The sequence below is a fragment of the Sodiomyces alcalophilus genome (assembly GCF_042370955.1).
Source record: "Sodiomyces alcalophilus JCM 7366 unplaced genomic scaffold ACRALscaffold_3, whole genome shotgun sequence".
Taxonomy (NCBI): Eukaryota; Fungi; Ascomycota; class Sordariomycetes; order Glomerellales; family Plectosphaerellaceae; genus Sodiomyces; species Sodiomyces alcalophilus.
Window position 1 is genome coordinate 253,408 of NW_027263534.1, and position 16,200 is coordinate 269,607.

A 16,200-nucleotide genomic window follows, 5' to 3' on the forward strand; every position below is an offset into this window, starting at 1 on the left:
TCCACGAGATTCCCCCAACCCTGCCTGCCCTTTATCCAACAGCCTCTCTCGCTTTCAACTTTCACTAGGCAAATCACACCGTCTTACCAGAATACGCAAACTCCACGAGCAACATCACCACACACATCATGACCCGCAACGTCTGCATCACGGCGGCCGAAGGCCAAACCGGCTTCGCCATCGCCGAACTTCTCCTGTCGGAGCCGTTTTCCGGCAAAGTCGACTCGGTCACGGCGCTGACCATGGACCCGTCCCACCAGAAGCCCAAGGAGCTCGCGGCCATGAACGCCAAGGTCGTGCACCACGTCCCCGGCCGCGAGCGGGAGGTGGTCAAGACGCTCAAGCAGACGGGCTGCGACACCATCTGCCTCATCCCGCCGGCCAACGCGGAAAAGTTTGACATTGCGGCCGAGCTCGTCAGGGCGGCCAAGAAGGCCGGCGTGCCGAATGTCTGCCTCATCAGCTCGGCGGGCTGCGACTATGCGGACCCCAAGAAGCAGCCTCGTCTCCGCGAGTTTATCGACCTCGAGGCGTTGACCTTGGCAGCCAAGGGTGATCCAAGCACTGCGCTTGGTCATTCTCCGGTTGTGATTCGGTGGGTTTTTCTTGTCCTGTCCTTGCGGTCCAAGGATGTTGATCACCCAGCTGACACTTATTTACACCATTCTAGGGCAGGTTTTTATGCCGAGAATCTTTTGCTTTATGCCCCGCAAGCGCAGTCGGAGGGCATCATCCCCCTGCCCATTGGAAAGAACAACAAGTTTGCTCCGGTGGCTCTGGGTGTAAGTTGACATTTCCGCATCCCTCCATCAGTGATTGTGGTAGTGACTTTTTCCTTTTCGCAGGACATTGCCCAAGTTGCGGCCCACGTTCTCGCCGGCAAGGGCAAGCACGGATTCGACGATCGGCACCGCGGACAGATGATGGTCGTCACTGGTACGAGAGCCTCCCATTCCTTACGTATCCCGCCCGGCTTTGTTGACTAACCCTCCGTTGTCAAGGACCCATGCTCTGCACGGGCGATGAGCTCGCGGCGGCAGCAACCAAAGCGCTCGGCAAGCAGATGCAGTATGAGGACATTTCCGAGTAGGTCGCCCTGTGTTGCCTTTCTTCTTTTTCCTTTTTCCTTTTTTTTTTTTTTTTTTTTTTTTACAAGCCAACATGTTGACAATCATCTTAGATCCGAGGCACGCAAAGTCCTTCGTGCGCAGTCGGAGAGTGATCAGGCCGAACAGCAATATCTCCTCGAGTACTACAGTCTTGTCCGGGAGGGCAAGACCAACTACATCTCCACCACGGCCTTCCATGATGTCACGGGCGCGCACCCCACCGAGCCGGACCAGTTCTTCAAGATGTACGCCGGCGAGTTCCAGACAGCTAAGCGGGTGAAGCGCCACCATTGAGCGTGTGTAGGGGATATGAAAGCGGTATATGGGCTGAGGAGAAAGCGGTAATCTGGGCTGAGCAGAGGACTGTTGCTGGGTAGTGTCGGAGTAATAATCTCGAGTCGACAAGGCCAATGTACCTTGGTTTGTGATTCATTTTAATGGCAAGGAGCACAAGGGACAGTATTCCTACTACGAGTAATTTCGCAAACCATGATTTATTTTACTGATTGTATGAGACACGTAATGGCCAGGTGGAAGAACACCACAATAACGTAAACTGTCCTGTTCACCCTTACATCATCTATTACTATAACTCAAAGCAACAAATTCATTATCCCCGCGGCCACAATCATTCCTCCCTCACTTGGTAGATGGGTTAGGCGAGATGGTCTTGTCGGGGAACTTCCTGAAAAGGTCGGCAAGGTGGTCGATGGGGGCGGTCATCAGGCCCATGACGGTCTCAAAGGGGGGCTTCTCGCCGGCAGACGGGTGGCTGCGGGTGGGGACAAAGGCCTTGGTGCGGCCGAAGCTCTTGGCCATCGACTCGGACTCGCCGTGGGCCGAGCGGAGGGCCTGCTCGAGGGAGGGCAGGTCCTTCTCCTCTTCCTCCTTGATGTGCTCGGAGAGGACGGACCAGAGCTCCTTCAGCTTGGGGACGTAGTTTGGGTCCCCGGCTTTCATGTTTTGGAATTCCTTGAGGAGTTCCTTGACCTGCGAGTCAGTGTTGTTGTTAGCAATGTCTCGATACATAAGACGGGATGGGCCACATGGGGAGACGGGATGGAATATTGGAGCAAGTAGTTAGTCGCAACGTACGTGGTGGTGCTCCTTGCGGTCGTGCTCGGCCATGTCTCTACCGCGTGCACCCATGTGCTTCTCAAAGGCCGGGTAGACGACGAGCTCCTCGCCGACCGAGTGGCGGGCGAGTTCCCAGGTGAACTGGTTGCCGAAGCGCTGCTGGTGGTCGTGGTCGTTGCTGTTGACGACCTCGTTGTAGTACTGTTCCAGCTCGCGGTGGTCCTTGATGACGGCGTCGGAGATGGAAGTCATCCTGGCGGCGGTGGAGCTGAAGGGGTGGTGCTTGACGAAGCGAAGGGTGTTGAGGGTCTGGGGTCTGGATGCTAGCGTGCGTTGGCTGGCGGCAAGGGTTCGGAGAGGAAGCATTGTGAGGCGGTTAGAAGGTGCTGTATTGTTGGAGATGGGAGATTATAAGTGTTCTGAAGACGTTTGATATCGTGAGTTGCAGTAGGCACGATGTCAATTCACATATGAATTCCCAGGAGCAGACAACAGGTTTTGACTTGGAAGGATGAGGAGCATGATAGAGGCTGGACTGGCTTCACAAACTCCCTGAAAGGGCAGGAAACACCCAAAGACCTCACCTTATGACGTTTTGGTGAGCATCATCCGTACGAAGTATGCTCGAGGAAGACGTCATTGTCGCGTCTGGTTTTTTTGTAGATTAGAAGTTGGACAATGGATACTAGTCCGGAGCTTACTCTCCGCCTGATACTTATTAAACCCGTCCTTGCATCAAGCTCCTCTGGCAGCGCTGCGTACGTTATACGGCATTGCGTAGCGTTGGTGAGGTGGTGCTGTGACGCACGAGAAATGTCATGCTGAGAGTACGTACGAAGTACTTCGTCTCAGCCCTCAGCCCTGTCGCACAGACCACCAAAGGATCGGAGTATTACCGGGAACCGGAACAACTAGCCCCGATCAGCAAGTACGTAGACATCCCGCTCGTACGGACTTTGTCAAGGCATGCCCTGCTTTCTATCAGAATACCGAAATCAAGAAGACCAACAATCATATCTTTAAAAAAATAAATCAAACCAGAACAGACCAGGGTTCAGAAAGGTATGTCCTTATTGACAACGTAAGGACCTCTCGGCCACATTCCGCCCGGTGCGGCGCCTAACAAATGTCCCGCCAGCCCGGCCCTCGCCGGGGCTCCGGGTAAACCCGCCGATGGCCGTGGACCGTGGTTGCGGCCGGGTTGCTGCGTCGCCCAACTCGAGGAGGGCATCGGACAAACAAGCAGACGAGGTCAGTCACACTGCGATAGTCTTAGTCCCGGTGTAGTTAGTGATATGTTGTCTAGGTAGTGTACTAGGTAACTTGTTCGCCCACCGGCCAGAATGATGACAGCCGAATGATGCCCTCGCCCACGCTAATCAGCATATAAACAGAGCTATTGCAACCACAGCCTTTCTCACTGGTTGTCTCAATCTCCCGCCAAAGCCAGGGTAGCCATCTAAAATAGACCGTATGTAACCTTCGTGGAACACTTTGAATGCCCATGTTGGGCCCCCCGGACTGCGCGTCTATGATGCGTCGCGAAATCATAGAACGAACCGGTTGCATTAGGGTCCAGAGCCTGCTCCATCTACCGCAGGGAGTGTTGCTCCGTGTCTCGTCCATATTTCCACCAGCTGCCTTACTCATACCATGGAAAGACAAATGGCCGACTTGGTCGCATCCGTATCTCTGCAGAATCGAAAACCCGTGATTGACGATCAATTCTCGCCAGCACGCTTTCCATCACGCCTGTTGACCTCCCGTTTCCTTCCTCTGTCATCCGCTCTCGCATCCAGAGTCTGAACCGTTCTACGGGCGTTTTACGGGAAAGAAACCGTCTCACCTCAACATCTTGACCAGCCTAACCATGAACAAAGACACAATGGAAACGCGAAGAACCGTCCCAGGGCGGCCCCCGTCCCGCCTCCCGCTGAGCTCCGTCCTCCTCATCGGGGGCGGGTCCGGCCTCGTGGGAGTGACAATGTACGCTCGCCACCTCTCCCTCTTCCCCCGTCTTGTTCTCCCTCTCACACGGCCAGGATGACGCTGGCCGAGAAAGCAGAACAGCTCGTCACCGGACGCGCCAACTCGTTCGTCCCCGCCCGCACCCTCGAGCGCCTGCTATTCGTCCAGGCGAGCACGCCGACCCAGCTGTTCCTGCTCAACATGGCCATGCACTACGGCCAGGGGGCCGTCGCCGGCGGCATCAGGGCCATCATGACCTGGAATGGCATCCGCGGGCCCTTTGCCGATTTCATCTTCATCGGCGTCCGTCTCTTGATCGACCAGACGTTGGAAAATTTGACCGGCGTCGGCGCATTACCTTGGTCCGTTCCTCGTTCCGTTGGACTTGGGATATTGCTTTGCTGACGCTGCTGTAGGACCTGGCCGGTCGGAGAACAAATCATTGATATTCTCCATAAGACGGTGTTTGCCGTTACCACGGGCTATTTTGTCGACAAATGGGTCCAGTAGGCTGTAGCAGCAAGTGTCCCCTTCTCAGGGCTAACCAAATTGTCTCCAGTCAAGTCGATTGAACAGAAGACTTGGGAATGAAAGTGCTAGAATGTCTTGAATTGTCTTGTTTACCTGGTCTTATCGGTTGATAATGGACGGGTCCGAGTTGAATGGCATGCATTGTCGCTAGATATCAACATCGTACACATTTATTCCTTCTTCTTACATGCATGCCCAAGTTCAAGCCACGGGCCGGTAGCTTGTTGTTCTATATACAACCAAGTCTTACAATATACAATACGTATAATATCACCACTCGCGCACTTCACCAGACTTGGGCTGCTGCATCCGCACAACCTTGTCGCAGTTCAAGAGGCAGAGGGGATCGAACGCCTTCTTGATCTGTACATCGTGTCAGTCTGGCTCTTGTCTTGTCAAGTTAAAGATTGCTTACCTGTCTCATGGCGTCGACGGTTGTTTCTCCCAGTTCATGCGGGAGGTAGTCGCGCTTCACAAGCCCGACACCATGTTCACCCTGTTTCTCTGTAAGCTTCATTGCAAAGACGACAGCGGATCTTCGAGACGAATAAGAACCAAGGGGCAGCATAGACATACCGTGACCGTGCCCTCCATCTCCACCGCGCGCTTGACCATATCGTGCACCAGCTTCTCGGCCCGTTTCCGCTCCTGGTCGTTGTACATGAGAATCACTGCATCCCGTTAGATTCTCGTGTCGCCAAAGGTTAGGGAAAGGAAAAAAGGGGACCTACTGTGAAAGTTCCCGTCACCGACATGTCCCACAATACTCCCAAAGAGACCGCTCTTGCCCATGGCCTCCTTGGTCTCCTCAATAATGTCGGGCAACCGGCTCATGGGCACGGCGACGTCACCCGTCCACACATGGTCGCCCGGCCGGCCCACGGCCATGGTGCTCCACAGGGCCTCCTTGCGCGCGCTCCACAGCTCGTTCTGCTCGTCCTCATTCCGCGCAAACTCAAACGACTCGCCGCCCGCCTTGGCCGCCAGGTCCTTGACCATCTGCACCTGCTCCCTGACGCCGCGATCGGTGCCGGCAAACTTGAAAAACAGCGTCGGCGCCTCCTTCCACGACCGCGACGTCTGCCCCGCCTCGTTGATGCACCGCATCTGCACGTCGTCGAGGATCTCCACCGCCGCCACGGGGATGCCGGCCCCGACCACGCGCGCCACGCAGCTGGCCGCGTGCCGGATCGACGGGAACGCCGCCACCGCCACCGACGTCGACGCCGGCTTGACCGCCACCTTGAGCGTCGCCTCGGTCACCAGGCCCAGCGTGCCCTCGGACCCGATGAAGAGCCGCGTGAGGTCGTAGCCCGCCGAGCTCTTGCGCGGCCGCTGCCGCGTCTTGATCACCGTGCCGTCGGCGAGCACCACCGTCAGCGACAGCACCCACTCGCGCATGGTGCCGTAGCGGTAGGCGTTGGTGCCGCTGCACCCGGTGCCCACCATGCCGCCGATCATGGCGCCGGGGCCGGGGTCGGGCGGGAAGAAGAGGTTCGACTCGGCGAGCTGGTCGTTTAGCGATTCCCAGCCGACGGCCGGCTGGACGACCACGTCGAGGTCGTCCTTGTGGAGCGCCAGGATCTTGTTCATGCGGCCAAAGTCGATGCAGACGCCGCCGCGCGTCGGGGTGAAGTGGCCCTCGAGGCTGGTACCGCCGCTGAAACCGGTGACGGGGATCCGGCGCTGATGGCACACCTTCATAATCTCGGACACTTCCTCGGTCGAACCGGGGAAGACGACGCAAAAGGGTCGCTCCGTCGGTTTGGCCTGGTGGGTGGACCAGCCCGAGGTGGCATGGAAGTCGAGGTCGGTGGGGGTCGTGCTCACATGTTCCTTGCCGAGGATGCGAACAAAGTCAGCCCAGGCGGCCTGCATGTTTTCCAGGTTGGTCTTGTGTTCGGGTGCGACCGTCTCGGACAAGGGGAGTGTCGAATCTTCGTTCGGTTTGGGGGGGTACAGTGTACCGAGGTAGTAAGAGACGCCCATTGTGAACAGGAGAGCTATGGCGCCAGGAAGCGTTAACAAGACCAGAGGAGCTTATCAGGGAGTCAAAGAAGAAAAGGAAAACGCCAAAAAAAAAAAAAAAAACCCCTACCAAAAGTCATGGCATAGCTGCGACCCGTCGCCGTCTTCTCGCGCTCCCGAGCGAACCTTTCCCGCTCAGCGTTCTCGCGAGCCAGACGCTGAGTGATACTACCGTACACCTGACTCTGGAATGTCCGGCCTGCTTTGTTGTCCTTGGACGGTCGCGCTTCCGGTTTCTTCTCGGACGACATGCATCGAATGGCTGTGGCGGCGCATGGCGAGCGGGAGGCGGCGAGAGATGGGGCAGCAGCACGGAATCCGGTGAGTGCCGTCCGTGGCGTCCCCGCCGGGAACCGTGCCATGGTGAGGTAGATGTTGGGAGAACGAAGGGGTCGACGAGACTGGGGGACCCGAGGGGTGGTGGTGGTTTCTATGAGCGGAAGAAACGGAAGAATCAGTCAGCTGCGGCGGGATTGATCTGCCATTGGGAGTCGGGCTGAAGTGTGTAGCAGATGGGCTCGTAAAAAGAGAGGCACTGGTCTGCTTTTTGATCGACTATCCAAGGGTCCCGTCGTAGGAGAGGTCAGCACGTTGGAAGTGCAACGAGAGAACCTTCGATGCGTCTTGATGGTGTAGATTGTTGATGGGTTCTACAGAGTACGTACCAGTGCAGTGGCTGTACACGACGGTCCCCACCCATATGTGGCTTGGAGGCGAGAAGGGAGTGTGGCTGAATCACGAGTTTAGTTTCAGACCTGCCCAGTGTGAACCAGGAAGTATTTAAACACGATTATGTACCCAGCCATACATGTATAGGGTCAAGGTACATGGTCGTGTTTAAGTACTTTTTGCCAGGCGTGTACGACTACGAATACAGTTGTATTGCTTTGGAATTCAATATTGTCGGGCATGGCGAACACTCGTCGGTCGAGGAAGACACGGACATAATCAACTGAGAGGAAACATATCGTCTTTCTCACAATGTTACAACTATTTATTAACGGCTGACCTATCCCAGCCCGTTCTACGTTGGCTCCCACCCCGGAACAAGCTGCACAGCAAAAGTAGGCGTCGTCCCGTTCAGATGCGCCAGGTACGCCTCGAGCTCCGCATCCCCCTGGATCAACAGCGGCATCTCGGCCCCCCTACTGTCCCTCAGGATACCCTCGACCCGCAGGCACGTAGCGCCAGGATACCTCTCCACGGCGGCGCGCCGAACCTCCCGCACGGAGCGCGAGTCTATGGTGCCTATCCATACGCTGGCACCGGTAGGAAAGGTGGAAGACTCGTGGGGCCGCAGGAAGATGGCTGTGCTGCTCGACGGTGGTCCGGGGGGTACTGTTACTGTCGGTGCTGGTGCTGGTGTCGCTGCTTGCACAGGTGGCTGCTGTGTCGCCGGGGCGGTCCGTAGGCGAGGATCCAGCACCACTTCCTCCTGGCCCGGCAAGGACGATGCAGCCGTACCCACTAGGAGCGAGGAAGGCGTGGGTGTTGCTTGGGACTGCGCCGTGTTAGACGACGTCATGGCAGCTTGGGATTGGTTACCGCCGATACTGACACCGACGCCGACATCACCCGTGGTGCTGCTGCCAGCCATCTCGCCGGGACGGAGGACAAACTCGAAACCCGCCTGGGTATGTGCAGCCGCCTCCGGAACCTGGGCCGCAGCCGGCTCATCCGGCGACTGCGCACCAGGTGTGGCGGCATGGGCGGATTGTTTCTTCCTAGCTCTAGCATTGTCGTGCCAGCGCCTCTTCATGACGTCCTGCGCAAGCCGTTCCAGCGCCTTGAGCTTATCCTCGTAGGCGGGGTCGGAGGGCCCGCCGGCCAGGACACGCTGGACGTAAGGGCAGGTGGCGACCCACTCGTTCTTCAGCTCGTTCCACTTGGCGATGCCGGCGTGGGTCTTGCTGCGGATGGCGTGCCTCTCGACGAGGGCGTAAAAGACGACGCGCGCCTGCCTCGTCTCGTAGGGGTTGAGGCCCATAATGTCCCTCGACTGGGTGAGGGCAAAGTGGCGCTCCTTGACGCGCATGCGCTTGGTGCAGTCGCAGCAGATGATGTCGAGGGCCAGCTTCTTGCGGTCCAGGTTGTCTCTGCTCTGCCACATCTCGGCCTCGAGGGGGGGAAAGCGGCGGATCAGGTCGTCCTTGAGGGCTTCCCAGCGTTCCGGGCCGGCGAGGGTTTTCTTGAGCACGCTGGCCTCCTCGCATATCTGGGTGAAGATGGCGCGCATGGCCTTGTAGGATTCCTTTTCGAGACCGAGGATGGCTTTGGATTCGTCGAGGGTTAGCTCCGAGGGGAACCTGGGCGGGGTGGTGACGTCGCGAGGCCGGATGCCATGCTTCCTCGTCAGCCGACGGGGTTTGCTGTGGCCCCTGCTGACGGGGGGAGAGGAGCTGCTGGTCGGGTTCGTGGGGAAGACGGCGAGGGGAGGGGAGGTTTCCATGAGCGCCATGGGAGCCAACGGAGCCGGTACTGGCGGGTGCGGGTGCGGGTGTGGGGGTGGGTGTTGGTGTGGTTGGTGTTGGTGGTTGTGTGGCGGCGGCTGGTGACTGCTCGAGGTATTCACGTCATTTGTCCCTGAATCCGATGCAGAGACGTCATCGTCATCGCCATCGCCATCGCCGTCGCCATCCTCATCCTCATCCTCATCCTCGGATGGATTCTCGGCTTCATCTTCGTCGGCCCTGTCGCCCTGGGGGGAACGAAACAACATTTTGTGCTTCTTTCGGGCCATAACCAGCGCCCGCTTGGTAATGTTATAGCCATCCTCTTCAGTGAGTATGCGATGCAGTTCCGCCTGGCCGACGTTTTGCATCCACAGCTCTCTGATCCTGGCAAGGACGACATCGTCGATGGGGGTGGCCGTCGACTTTCTCGTCGGGAATTTCCATTTGCGGAATAGATTCCACAGCGGTCGTTTTCTGTAATCATCAGCGACTTTCTGTTCCAAGAGACAATAAGATTATCTATTAATGAATGACAGCGGTGGGCATGAGAATACAAGGGAATACGGTTGTCTAAAGACACCAGACGCTCGAAACGGAAAATACCAGACGTACGTTGCTACCGTCAGCCCGTGCTCGGCTTGCATAATGGCTATGACCTGATCCATTCGCTTCCTTTCATCGACATACAGTCGACGTAGTTTATCCTTGTGGTCCATCCACTCCTTGACGGTGGATGGCCTGCCTCCCGTGTTTGCCATGGTGACTTGCTGCTGTCATGTGATGGACGGTAGGATACCGGTATGTCGAGATGGATTTTGCGTGATGCAAGTTGTTGACTACCGGAGAAGTGTACGGAGGAAGTCTTAGTAAGGTGTGGAGAGGTTATGTAATCGGGGCCCAATCCTTTTAGGGCCAAGTCTACGGTAGCGTACTGAGTTTGTAGGGTATACAGTAATAGTACCGTGTGTACACAGTACATATCCATCCGGGAAGATGGCGGAGAGATGTCACTTGTTGCTTCTTGGGACGGTAACTCAGCATTTCGGGTACAAGGTGATGACCAGGAACAAGCGCATTTGAGCCCATCTCATGATTTACTTGTATTGCTCGTGGGAGAAGAGACCTAAAAAGTGAAATAATTACACGTGTAAAGGACGCGACTAAATATTAGTCCCAAATGGGACTTCATCCGAGCCAATTGCCTCGGCATCAGTTCGTGCGAGCGGTCGTACAGCGTACCTGAGATTCTACACCGGAACATCAACAATCATTCTCACGTCCCTGGCCGATATTACTTCGTACACCAGCCTTTACCAGTATTATGTTTGTTAATGGTATCTGACCCGAAAAAAAAAAAGAAATCCAAATACACTGAACTAATCTTGCCCTCGCCATGACATCCAACACCCCCCTCCCCCCCAGCTACAACACATATAAACTCCCCGAAATCAAACTCTCCCACCACCCCGCTTCCTCAACCCACGTAACGCCCGTCATCCTCGTCATCCTCAACCGCCCCGAAGCCCGCAATGCCTTTACCGAGCCCATGACCGACTCGCTCGAGACGGCCTTTACCGTCCTGGGCGCCGACCCGCGCGTCAAGGCCATCGTCCTCACGGGGTCCGACCCGACCAACACCATCTTCTGCGCCGGCATGGACCTGGCCCTCGCGTCGACGGGCCGCAGCTACGACTTTGACAAGCTCCGGCGCGAGGACTACCGCGACGGCGGCGGCCGCGTGTCCCTGGCCATCCACCGGTGCCCCAAGCCCGTGGTGGCGGCCATCAACGGCAGCGCCGTCGGCGTGGGCATCACCATGACGCTGCCGGCGAGCATCCGCGTGGTGTCGAACCGGGCCAAGATTGGCTTCGTCTTTGGCCGGCGCGGGCTCAACATGGAGGCCTGCAGCAGCTTCTTCCTGCCGCGGCTGATCGGCACCAGCCGCGCCATGCGCCTCGTCGCCACGGGCGCCGTGTTCCCGGCGACGAGGAGCGACGTGTTCGGCGGGTTGTTTGGCGAGGTCGTCGACCCGGATCAGGTGGTGCCCCGCGCGCTGGCCATCGCCGAGGACGTGGCGGCCAACGTGAGCGGCGTGGCCTTTCAGATGAGCAAGGAGCTCATGTACCGGGGGCCTGCGTCGCCCGAGGAGGCCCATCTACTCGAGAGCGCCGTCTTCTTCGACATGATCAGCGGGGCTGACAGCAAGGAGGGCATCCAGAGCTTTCGGGAGAAGAGGTCGCCTGACTTTCGGGCGAGCCTCGACAGGGACGCGCCAGCCGCATATCCTTGGTGGGAGGAGAAGGACACGAAAGCGAAGCTATGAGATGTCTGTTCATGCGAGTGGGTAACTAGTCGGAGTTTGGTGCTGTGGTGAGGTACTTTCCTTTTTTTTTATTGTTTTATTTTATTTTCCTTTTTTCTTTTTCTTTTTTTTTCTGCCTGCCTCAAAGCTGGGGTAACTTCAGGTACCTCAATACATTCACCCGGAGGGTGTCGGGGCTGCTATATCATGTGTCAAACGGCGTGCCTGGTGAATTACATGTATTTGCGTGGCTATTATCAAATGCATCCTCGTGAAATCATGGTTGACTCGTGCCTCGGCTTCTTTTGATATTCTTTTCTTCCTTTCGATCCAGTCCTTGTCTATATGCAGCCCTAGAGCTATAATAGACCCCCGAGTTTGAAGACAATTACATTGTAGGTACAACATGGTACACTCCCTAGGTACTTTCAGCAAAGGCATTCACTCAGAATGCCATTCGCCTCGACACTTCCCGAAGAAATCCATTGAGACCGTTGAGAGAACTGCCGCTAAAAAAGTTGGGGAGCTTGGGGAGAATACAGGGGTCCATGATAGTGCCTTGGCTTGGCTTGGTGAGCTGCTCCTCGAATGAAGCCGAGGTGACGACGCCGTGGCTCGTGAGCTTCAGTTCACTTGGCCCGTGTCATAGTACGGAACGACTGCGCCATTACGTTGTAGGTACGGTAGTACTCCGTAGCCAGGTCTGGCCAAGAACCTCAACGATTGAACCCGCTATGCCGCTACAGGTACAGTGGCTGAGACCTTGTGTACGGCCCACCGCGCCAAAGTTACGAGTAGTCCTTAACAATTTGCCACTGCCAATGTACGCGTCAACGTTAGTGTGACTTTGTCACTTTTGTGAAGCTACTATACCTTTCGGGACTCCTTGGACCAGGGTGTTTCCCCATCAGTTTCGTCATGTCATGCCCGTGATGGACTCCTCTCCCTCGGCGTCCCTCCTGCCGCCTTGGACATTCCTCGCCCCACGATAATATTTCTCGACAACCTGCATCCTCTGTACTACCTCCATCCACCTGCCCTCCCACACATTATCCCTCGTTTCCTATTCTATTACCTAGAACGCAAAACTCGAGCGACTTTTGACTTTTTCAGACTTTGTCTCTTCAATTCCCCTGGTGGACGGCACAACTCTCGTTCATTCCAGGCCGACAGCCACTTCTGCTTCCCCTCCGGCTCACGCTGTCCCATGACCTTCAAACGAATACCGATCCGCATCAAGACCCCTGCATCGTAACAGCCAATATACGACTTCCCCAACAATTGCTCTCCCCCTCCGCGCGTCGTCAAATCCCCCTCCCGCAACCTCAACCACCCCCCACACTTCCTGCGCCCATCACAACCACCAGCCGTCCATACATACCATAGCCTAACCCAACTCGGCTGGCCCGACTGGTCCCTTGACTGCTTGTTTGTCGCCATTTGTGGCTGACATAACATTCTCCCTCGACCTCTACGCTCGCCACACCACCGACCTCAGCTACCACGCCGGCCAACAACACTTCCCGGCATCGAGACGATCCATTGCAAACCCACAGCCCGTCTCCATCTGTCTGTCGCCCGCTGCCATGCAGTACGTCAGGAACATCAGCGACTCGGTCTCGTCGGCATGGAACTCCATCAACCCGGCTACCCTCAGCGGTGCCATCGACGTCATCGTCGTCGAACAGGAGGACGGCTCTCTGGCCTGCTCCCCCTTCCACGTCCGCTTCGGCAAGTTCTCGCTTCTTCGCCCCTATGAGAAAAAGGTCGACTTTCGCGTCAATGGCGAGAAGCAGCCTTATCCCATGAAACTCGGCGAGGAGGGCGAGGCCTTTTTCATCTTCGAGACCAGCGACACCATCCCCAAGGATCTCCAGACCTCGCCTCTCGTCTCCCCTGCCTCGAGTCCTCCCCTTAATGCGCGCCGCTCTGTTTCTCCCAGTCTTCAGGAACCCGATCTTCTAGAACTCGACAATTCCTCTGGCAGGTCGCACCCCTCGAAGACTGCGCCTGTATATTCGACTTCGGCGTCACGCGAAGATGGTAGTTTCCCCTGTCTCCCCTTTTCCCTCATCCCTTTTCCCCTCCTCCATCATGTCACATCTCCCGCGTTCGCCACTTGCTGATACCGTCTTACTCAGGCATCCTGACCGCTGCCACTTCGATCCCTAACCCCGGCACGACGCACGAACGCCCCCCGTCGGGCGATTGGTCCCACGTGCTTCGATCGCGCAGCGAAGACTTCCTAGCCCGATCCTCCCCAGCGAGCGACTCCGAGGCTGGCGAAGCGGCGGTCGAGCCAGGTACCCCCCGGCTCTTCGCCCACTCGCCAATCCCCCCGCCTCTCCCGGCAACAGAAGCCGTGGCCCGTGCTACCGCCCTCAGCGAGAAGCTCTCGGCCGCCAACATTCCGTGTGAAGTCACCGAAACGGGCGACCTCAAACTCGACATGACCACGCTGAAGAGCAACGAAGAAGACGTCTTCCGGGCCGAAATCATGGCTCGCAAGGTCTTGTCGCAGGAGCTCGAGGGGAATTACGACATTGGCGCCCTCTTCGGCATGGACGAGCAAGGGAACATTTGGATCTACAGCAGCGAAGAGGCCAAGGAGGCGGCCCAGAGGCGGGCCATGGAGGCCGGGTTCCGTCGCGTCGCCGCCGATGCCGTTTCCGATCCTGGTTACCAGAGTGACACTAGCGATGCCACCACCACGGCCGATTCTCGCCTGCACAGGCGAGCCGGGTCGGACGTCAGCTCCCACGTCACGTCGCCGAGCACGCCGCCCACGTCGACCGCCGGCGACCCCAACCTGAACTACGCCAAGACGCTTCGCCTGACGAGCGACCAGCTCAAGGCCCTCGACCTGAAACCGGGCGCGAACAGCATGAGCTTCACCGTCAACCGCGCCACCTGCCAGGCGAACATGTTCCTCTGGAAGCACGAGACCCCCGTCGTCATCTCCGACATTGACGGCACCATCACCAAGTCGGACGCCCTCGGCCACGTCCTCAACATGATCGGCCGCGACTGGACCCACGCCGGCGTCGCCAAGCTCTACAGCGACATCGCCGCCAACGGCTACAACATCATGTACCTGACGAGCCGGTCCGTGGGGCAGTCCGACACCACGAGGGCCTACCTGGCCGGCATCCAGCAGGACGGCTACAGACTGCCGCGGGGCCCGACCATCCTGTCGCCCGACCGCACCATGGCGGCCCTCCGCCGCGAGGTCTACCTGCGCAAACCTCACGTGTTCAAGATGGCCACCCTCCGGGACATCCGGTCCCTGTACGGACCCGACCACACCCCGTTCTACGCCGGCTACGGGAACCGTCTCACCGACCAAATCTCCTACCGGACGGTCGACGTGCCGCGGAACCGCATCTTCACCATCAACTCCAACGCCGAGGTCTGCCTGGACGTGCTGAGCCTGAACAGGCTCAAGATGTCGTACATGAACATCAACGAAGTCGTCGACCACTTCTTCCCGCCGGTCAGCATGCTGGTCAGGGGCGGCGCGGAGGAGTTTACGGATTTCAAGTATTGGAGGGACGAGCCCCTGGAGCTGGACGAGTTTTCGGCCAGCGACACGGGGGATGACGGGCCTGCGTATGGACGACTCGACGATGACGAGGACGAGGACGAGGACGAGGACGACGAGGTGGGCGACGGTCTTGCGGACAGTTATATTTCTCGGGACTCGGTGGATGAGTACGACGACGAGGAATTGAGTGAGAGTATGGAGCAGAGCATGCATCGTTTGAGCATTGATGAGTCGGATGCCGACGACGAGCATGCGTACGAAGAGGAGTATGGGGAGGATGAGGACGAAGAAGAAGAGGAAGACGAGGAGGACGATGGCGGTGCGGAGACGGGTCGACGACCGGCGAGAAGCACGCCGACGCCCAGCACGCCCATGCTCGAGGACGTTGAGGTTACGCCCAGCGAGGCGGACTTGGCGTTGGTTCCCACGTCGTCGCGGCCCGTGAACAGAGAGTTGGTGCAGGATGTCGGTGCCGAGGCCATCACGGGGTTGAAGAATGTCACCCAGGCGATTCAGGAGTGACAAGTCCGCTGAGAGACTGCTCGTGAGATTATGAGGATGGCCAGCATGGAGGCTTTAGGGGTGGATCTCAAGTGATCGCTCCTTTTTTCCACTTTTGTTACTTCGTTTTTTTTCTTTTCCTTTTGCGGTTTGCCGAATGGCATCAAGATGGATTTCACGGTCCCGACGCTGGTTAGAGATAGAGACACATGGTGGCAGGACGAAAGATGGGACATGGCACTTTTGGGACATAGCGCTGGCGTTGGGATCGCAATGGACACATGGGATACAGGCGCATGTATACTACATCGTGGCGAGATTGTACTCTGGCGTGTTTTCGTCTGGCTTTTCGAATTAAAGTGTCGCTGTATTGGTTCGGGATGGTGACTGGATGCTTGCTCTACTTCTGCCTACATTGGCAACGTCCTTATTACCTCTCCATTAACCAGGACCCATAGCCTGACTCTTGTGTAGTTTCTCGCTATCAAAATATAGGTAGTTCTCTGTTTTCCCCGGACGCTTGTGTAGAGACAAATATATCTCAGCCCACCCCCTATTATTTGTACCCATGTTTGCAAGATTTCTGCATGCCCCAGGTGACCATGTTATCTAGTCGCGTCAAATACCGTTACGGTTAGAGCTGCTGTGGTTGGTCCCGTTCGGAACGACAAAGTAGGCTTGGACATG

The 16,200-nt window shown here is 57.2% G+C and overlaps 8 protein-coding genes across 8 annotated transcripts; 5 read left to right on the forward strand and 3 right to left on the reverse strand.

Moving 5' to 3' along the window:
- Positions 1–128: 128 nt before the first annotated feature.
- Positions 129–1,403, forward strand: ACRALDRAFT_2041242 (uncharacterized protein; the record flags this gene model as incomplete). The annotated part of the gene is made up of 5 exons (XM_071021135.1): positions 129–595; positions 671–782; positions 846–936; positions 1,002–1,086; positions 1,181–1,403. The coding sequence occupies 5 exons, from the start codon at positions 129–131 to the stop codon at positions 1,401–1,403; spliced, it is 978 nt and encodes a 325-aa protein (XP_070875611.1).
- A 345-nt stretch (positions 1,404–1,748) lies between these two features.
- On the reverse strand, positions 1,749–2,552 carry ACRALDRAFT_1069377 (uncharacterized protein; the record flags this gene model as incomplete). Its single annotated transcript, XM_071017665.1, has 2 exons — positions 1,749–2,099; positions 2,205–2,552. 2 exons carry the CDS (start codon positions 2,550–2,552, stop codon positions 1,749–1,751), a joined length of 699 nt encoding a protein of 232 aa, XP_070875612.1.
- A 1,677-nt stretch (positions 2,553–4,229) lies between these two features.
- Positions 4,230–4,664, forward strand: ACRALDRAFT_1069378 (uncharacterized protein; the record flags this gene model as incomplete). The annotated part of the gene is made up of 2 exons (XM_071017666.1): positions 4,230–4,516; positions 4,571–4,664. 2 exons carry the CDS (start codon positions 4,230–4,232, stop codon positions 4,662–4,664), a joined length of 381 nt encoding a protein of 126 aa, XP_070875613.1.
- A 291-nt stretch (positions 4,665–4,955) lies between these two features.
- On the reverse strand, positions 4,956–6,964 carry ACRALDRAFT_2101974 (uncharacterized protein; the record flags this gene model as incomplete). Its single annotated transcript, XM_071023082.1, has 5 exons — positions 4,956–5,048; positions 5,101–5,181; positions 5,262–5,356; positions 5,417–6,688; positions 6,784–6,964. The coding sequence occupies 5 exons, from the start codon at positions 6,962–6,964 to the stop codon at positions 4,956–4,958; spliced, it is 1,722 nt and encodes a 573-aa protein (XP_070875614.1).
- A 707-nt stretch (positions 6,965–7,671) lies between these two features.
- ACRALDRAFT_1080783 (uncharacterized protein) lies at positions 7,672–9,924 on the reverse strand (the record flags this gene model as incomplete). The annotated part of the gene is made up of 2 exons (XM_071019072.1): positions 7,672–9,640; positions 9,779–9,924. The coding sequence occupies 2 exons, from the start codon at positions 9,922–9,924 to the stop codon at positions 7,738–7,740; spliced, it is 2,049 nt and encodes a 682-aa protein (XP_070875615.1). The 3' UTR covers positions 7,672–7,737.
- Positions 9,925–9,946: 22 nt separating this feature from the next.
- ACRALDRAFT_208525 (uncharacterized protein) lies at positions 9,947–10,498 on the forward strand (the record flags this gene model as incomplete). The annotated part of the gene is made up of 4 exons (XM_071022464.1): positions 9,947–9,964; positions 9,996–10,037; positions 10,141–10,275; positions 10,361–10,498. The coding sequence occupies 4 exons, from the start codon at positions 9,947–9,949 to the stop codon at positions 10,496–10,498; spliced, it is 333 nt and encodes a 110-aa protein (XP_070875616.1).
- On the forward strand, positions 10,460–11,583 carry ACRALDRAFT_1062324 (uncharacterized protein). Its single transcript, XM_071016578.1, has one exon. The coding sequence runs from the start codon at positions 10,560–10,562 to the stop codon at positions 11,487–11,489; it is 930 nt and encodes a 309-aa protein (XP_070875617.1). The 5' UTR covers positions 10,460–10,559; the 3' UTR covers positions 11,490–11,583.
- A 1,471-nt stretch (positions 11,584–13,054) lies between these two features.
- Positions 13,055–15,534, forward strand: ACRALDRAFT_2102297 (uncharacterized protein; the record flags this gene model as incomplete). The annotated part of the gene is made up of 2 exons (XM_071023098.1): positions 13,055–13,511; positions 13,610–15,534. 2 exons carry the CDS (start codon positions 13,055–13,057, stop codon positions 15,532–15,534), a joined length of 2,382 nt encoding a protein of 793 aa, XP_070875618.1.
- Between the last annotated feature and the right edge of the window lie 666 nt (positions 15,535–16,200).

Excerpts from the sequence above, each read along its gene's own strand:
- ACRALDRAFT_1062324 (XM_071016578.1), top strand. The coding sequence starts at position 10,560 with ATGACATCCAACACCCCCCTCCCCCCCAGCTACAACACATATAAACTC.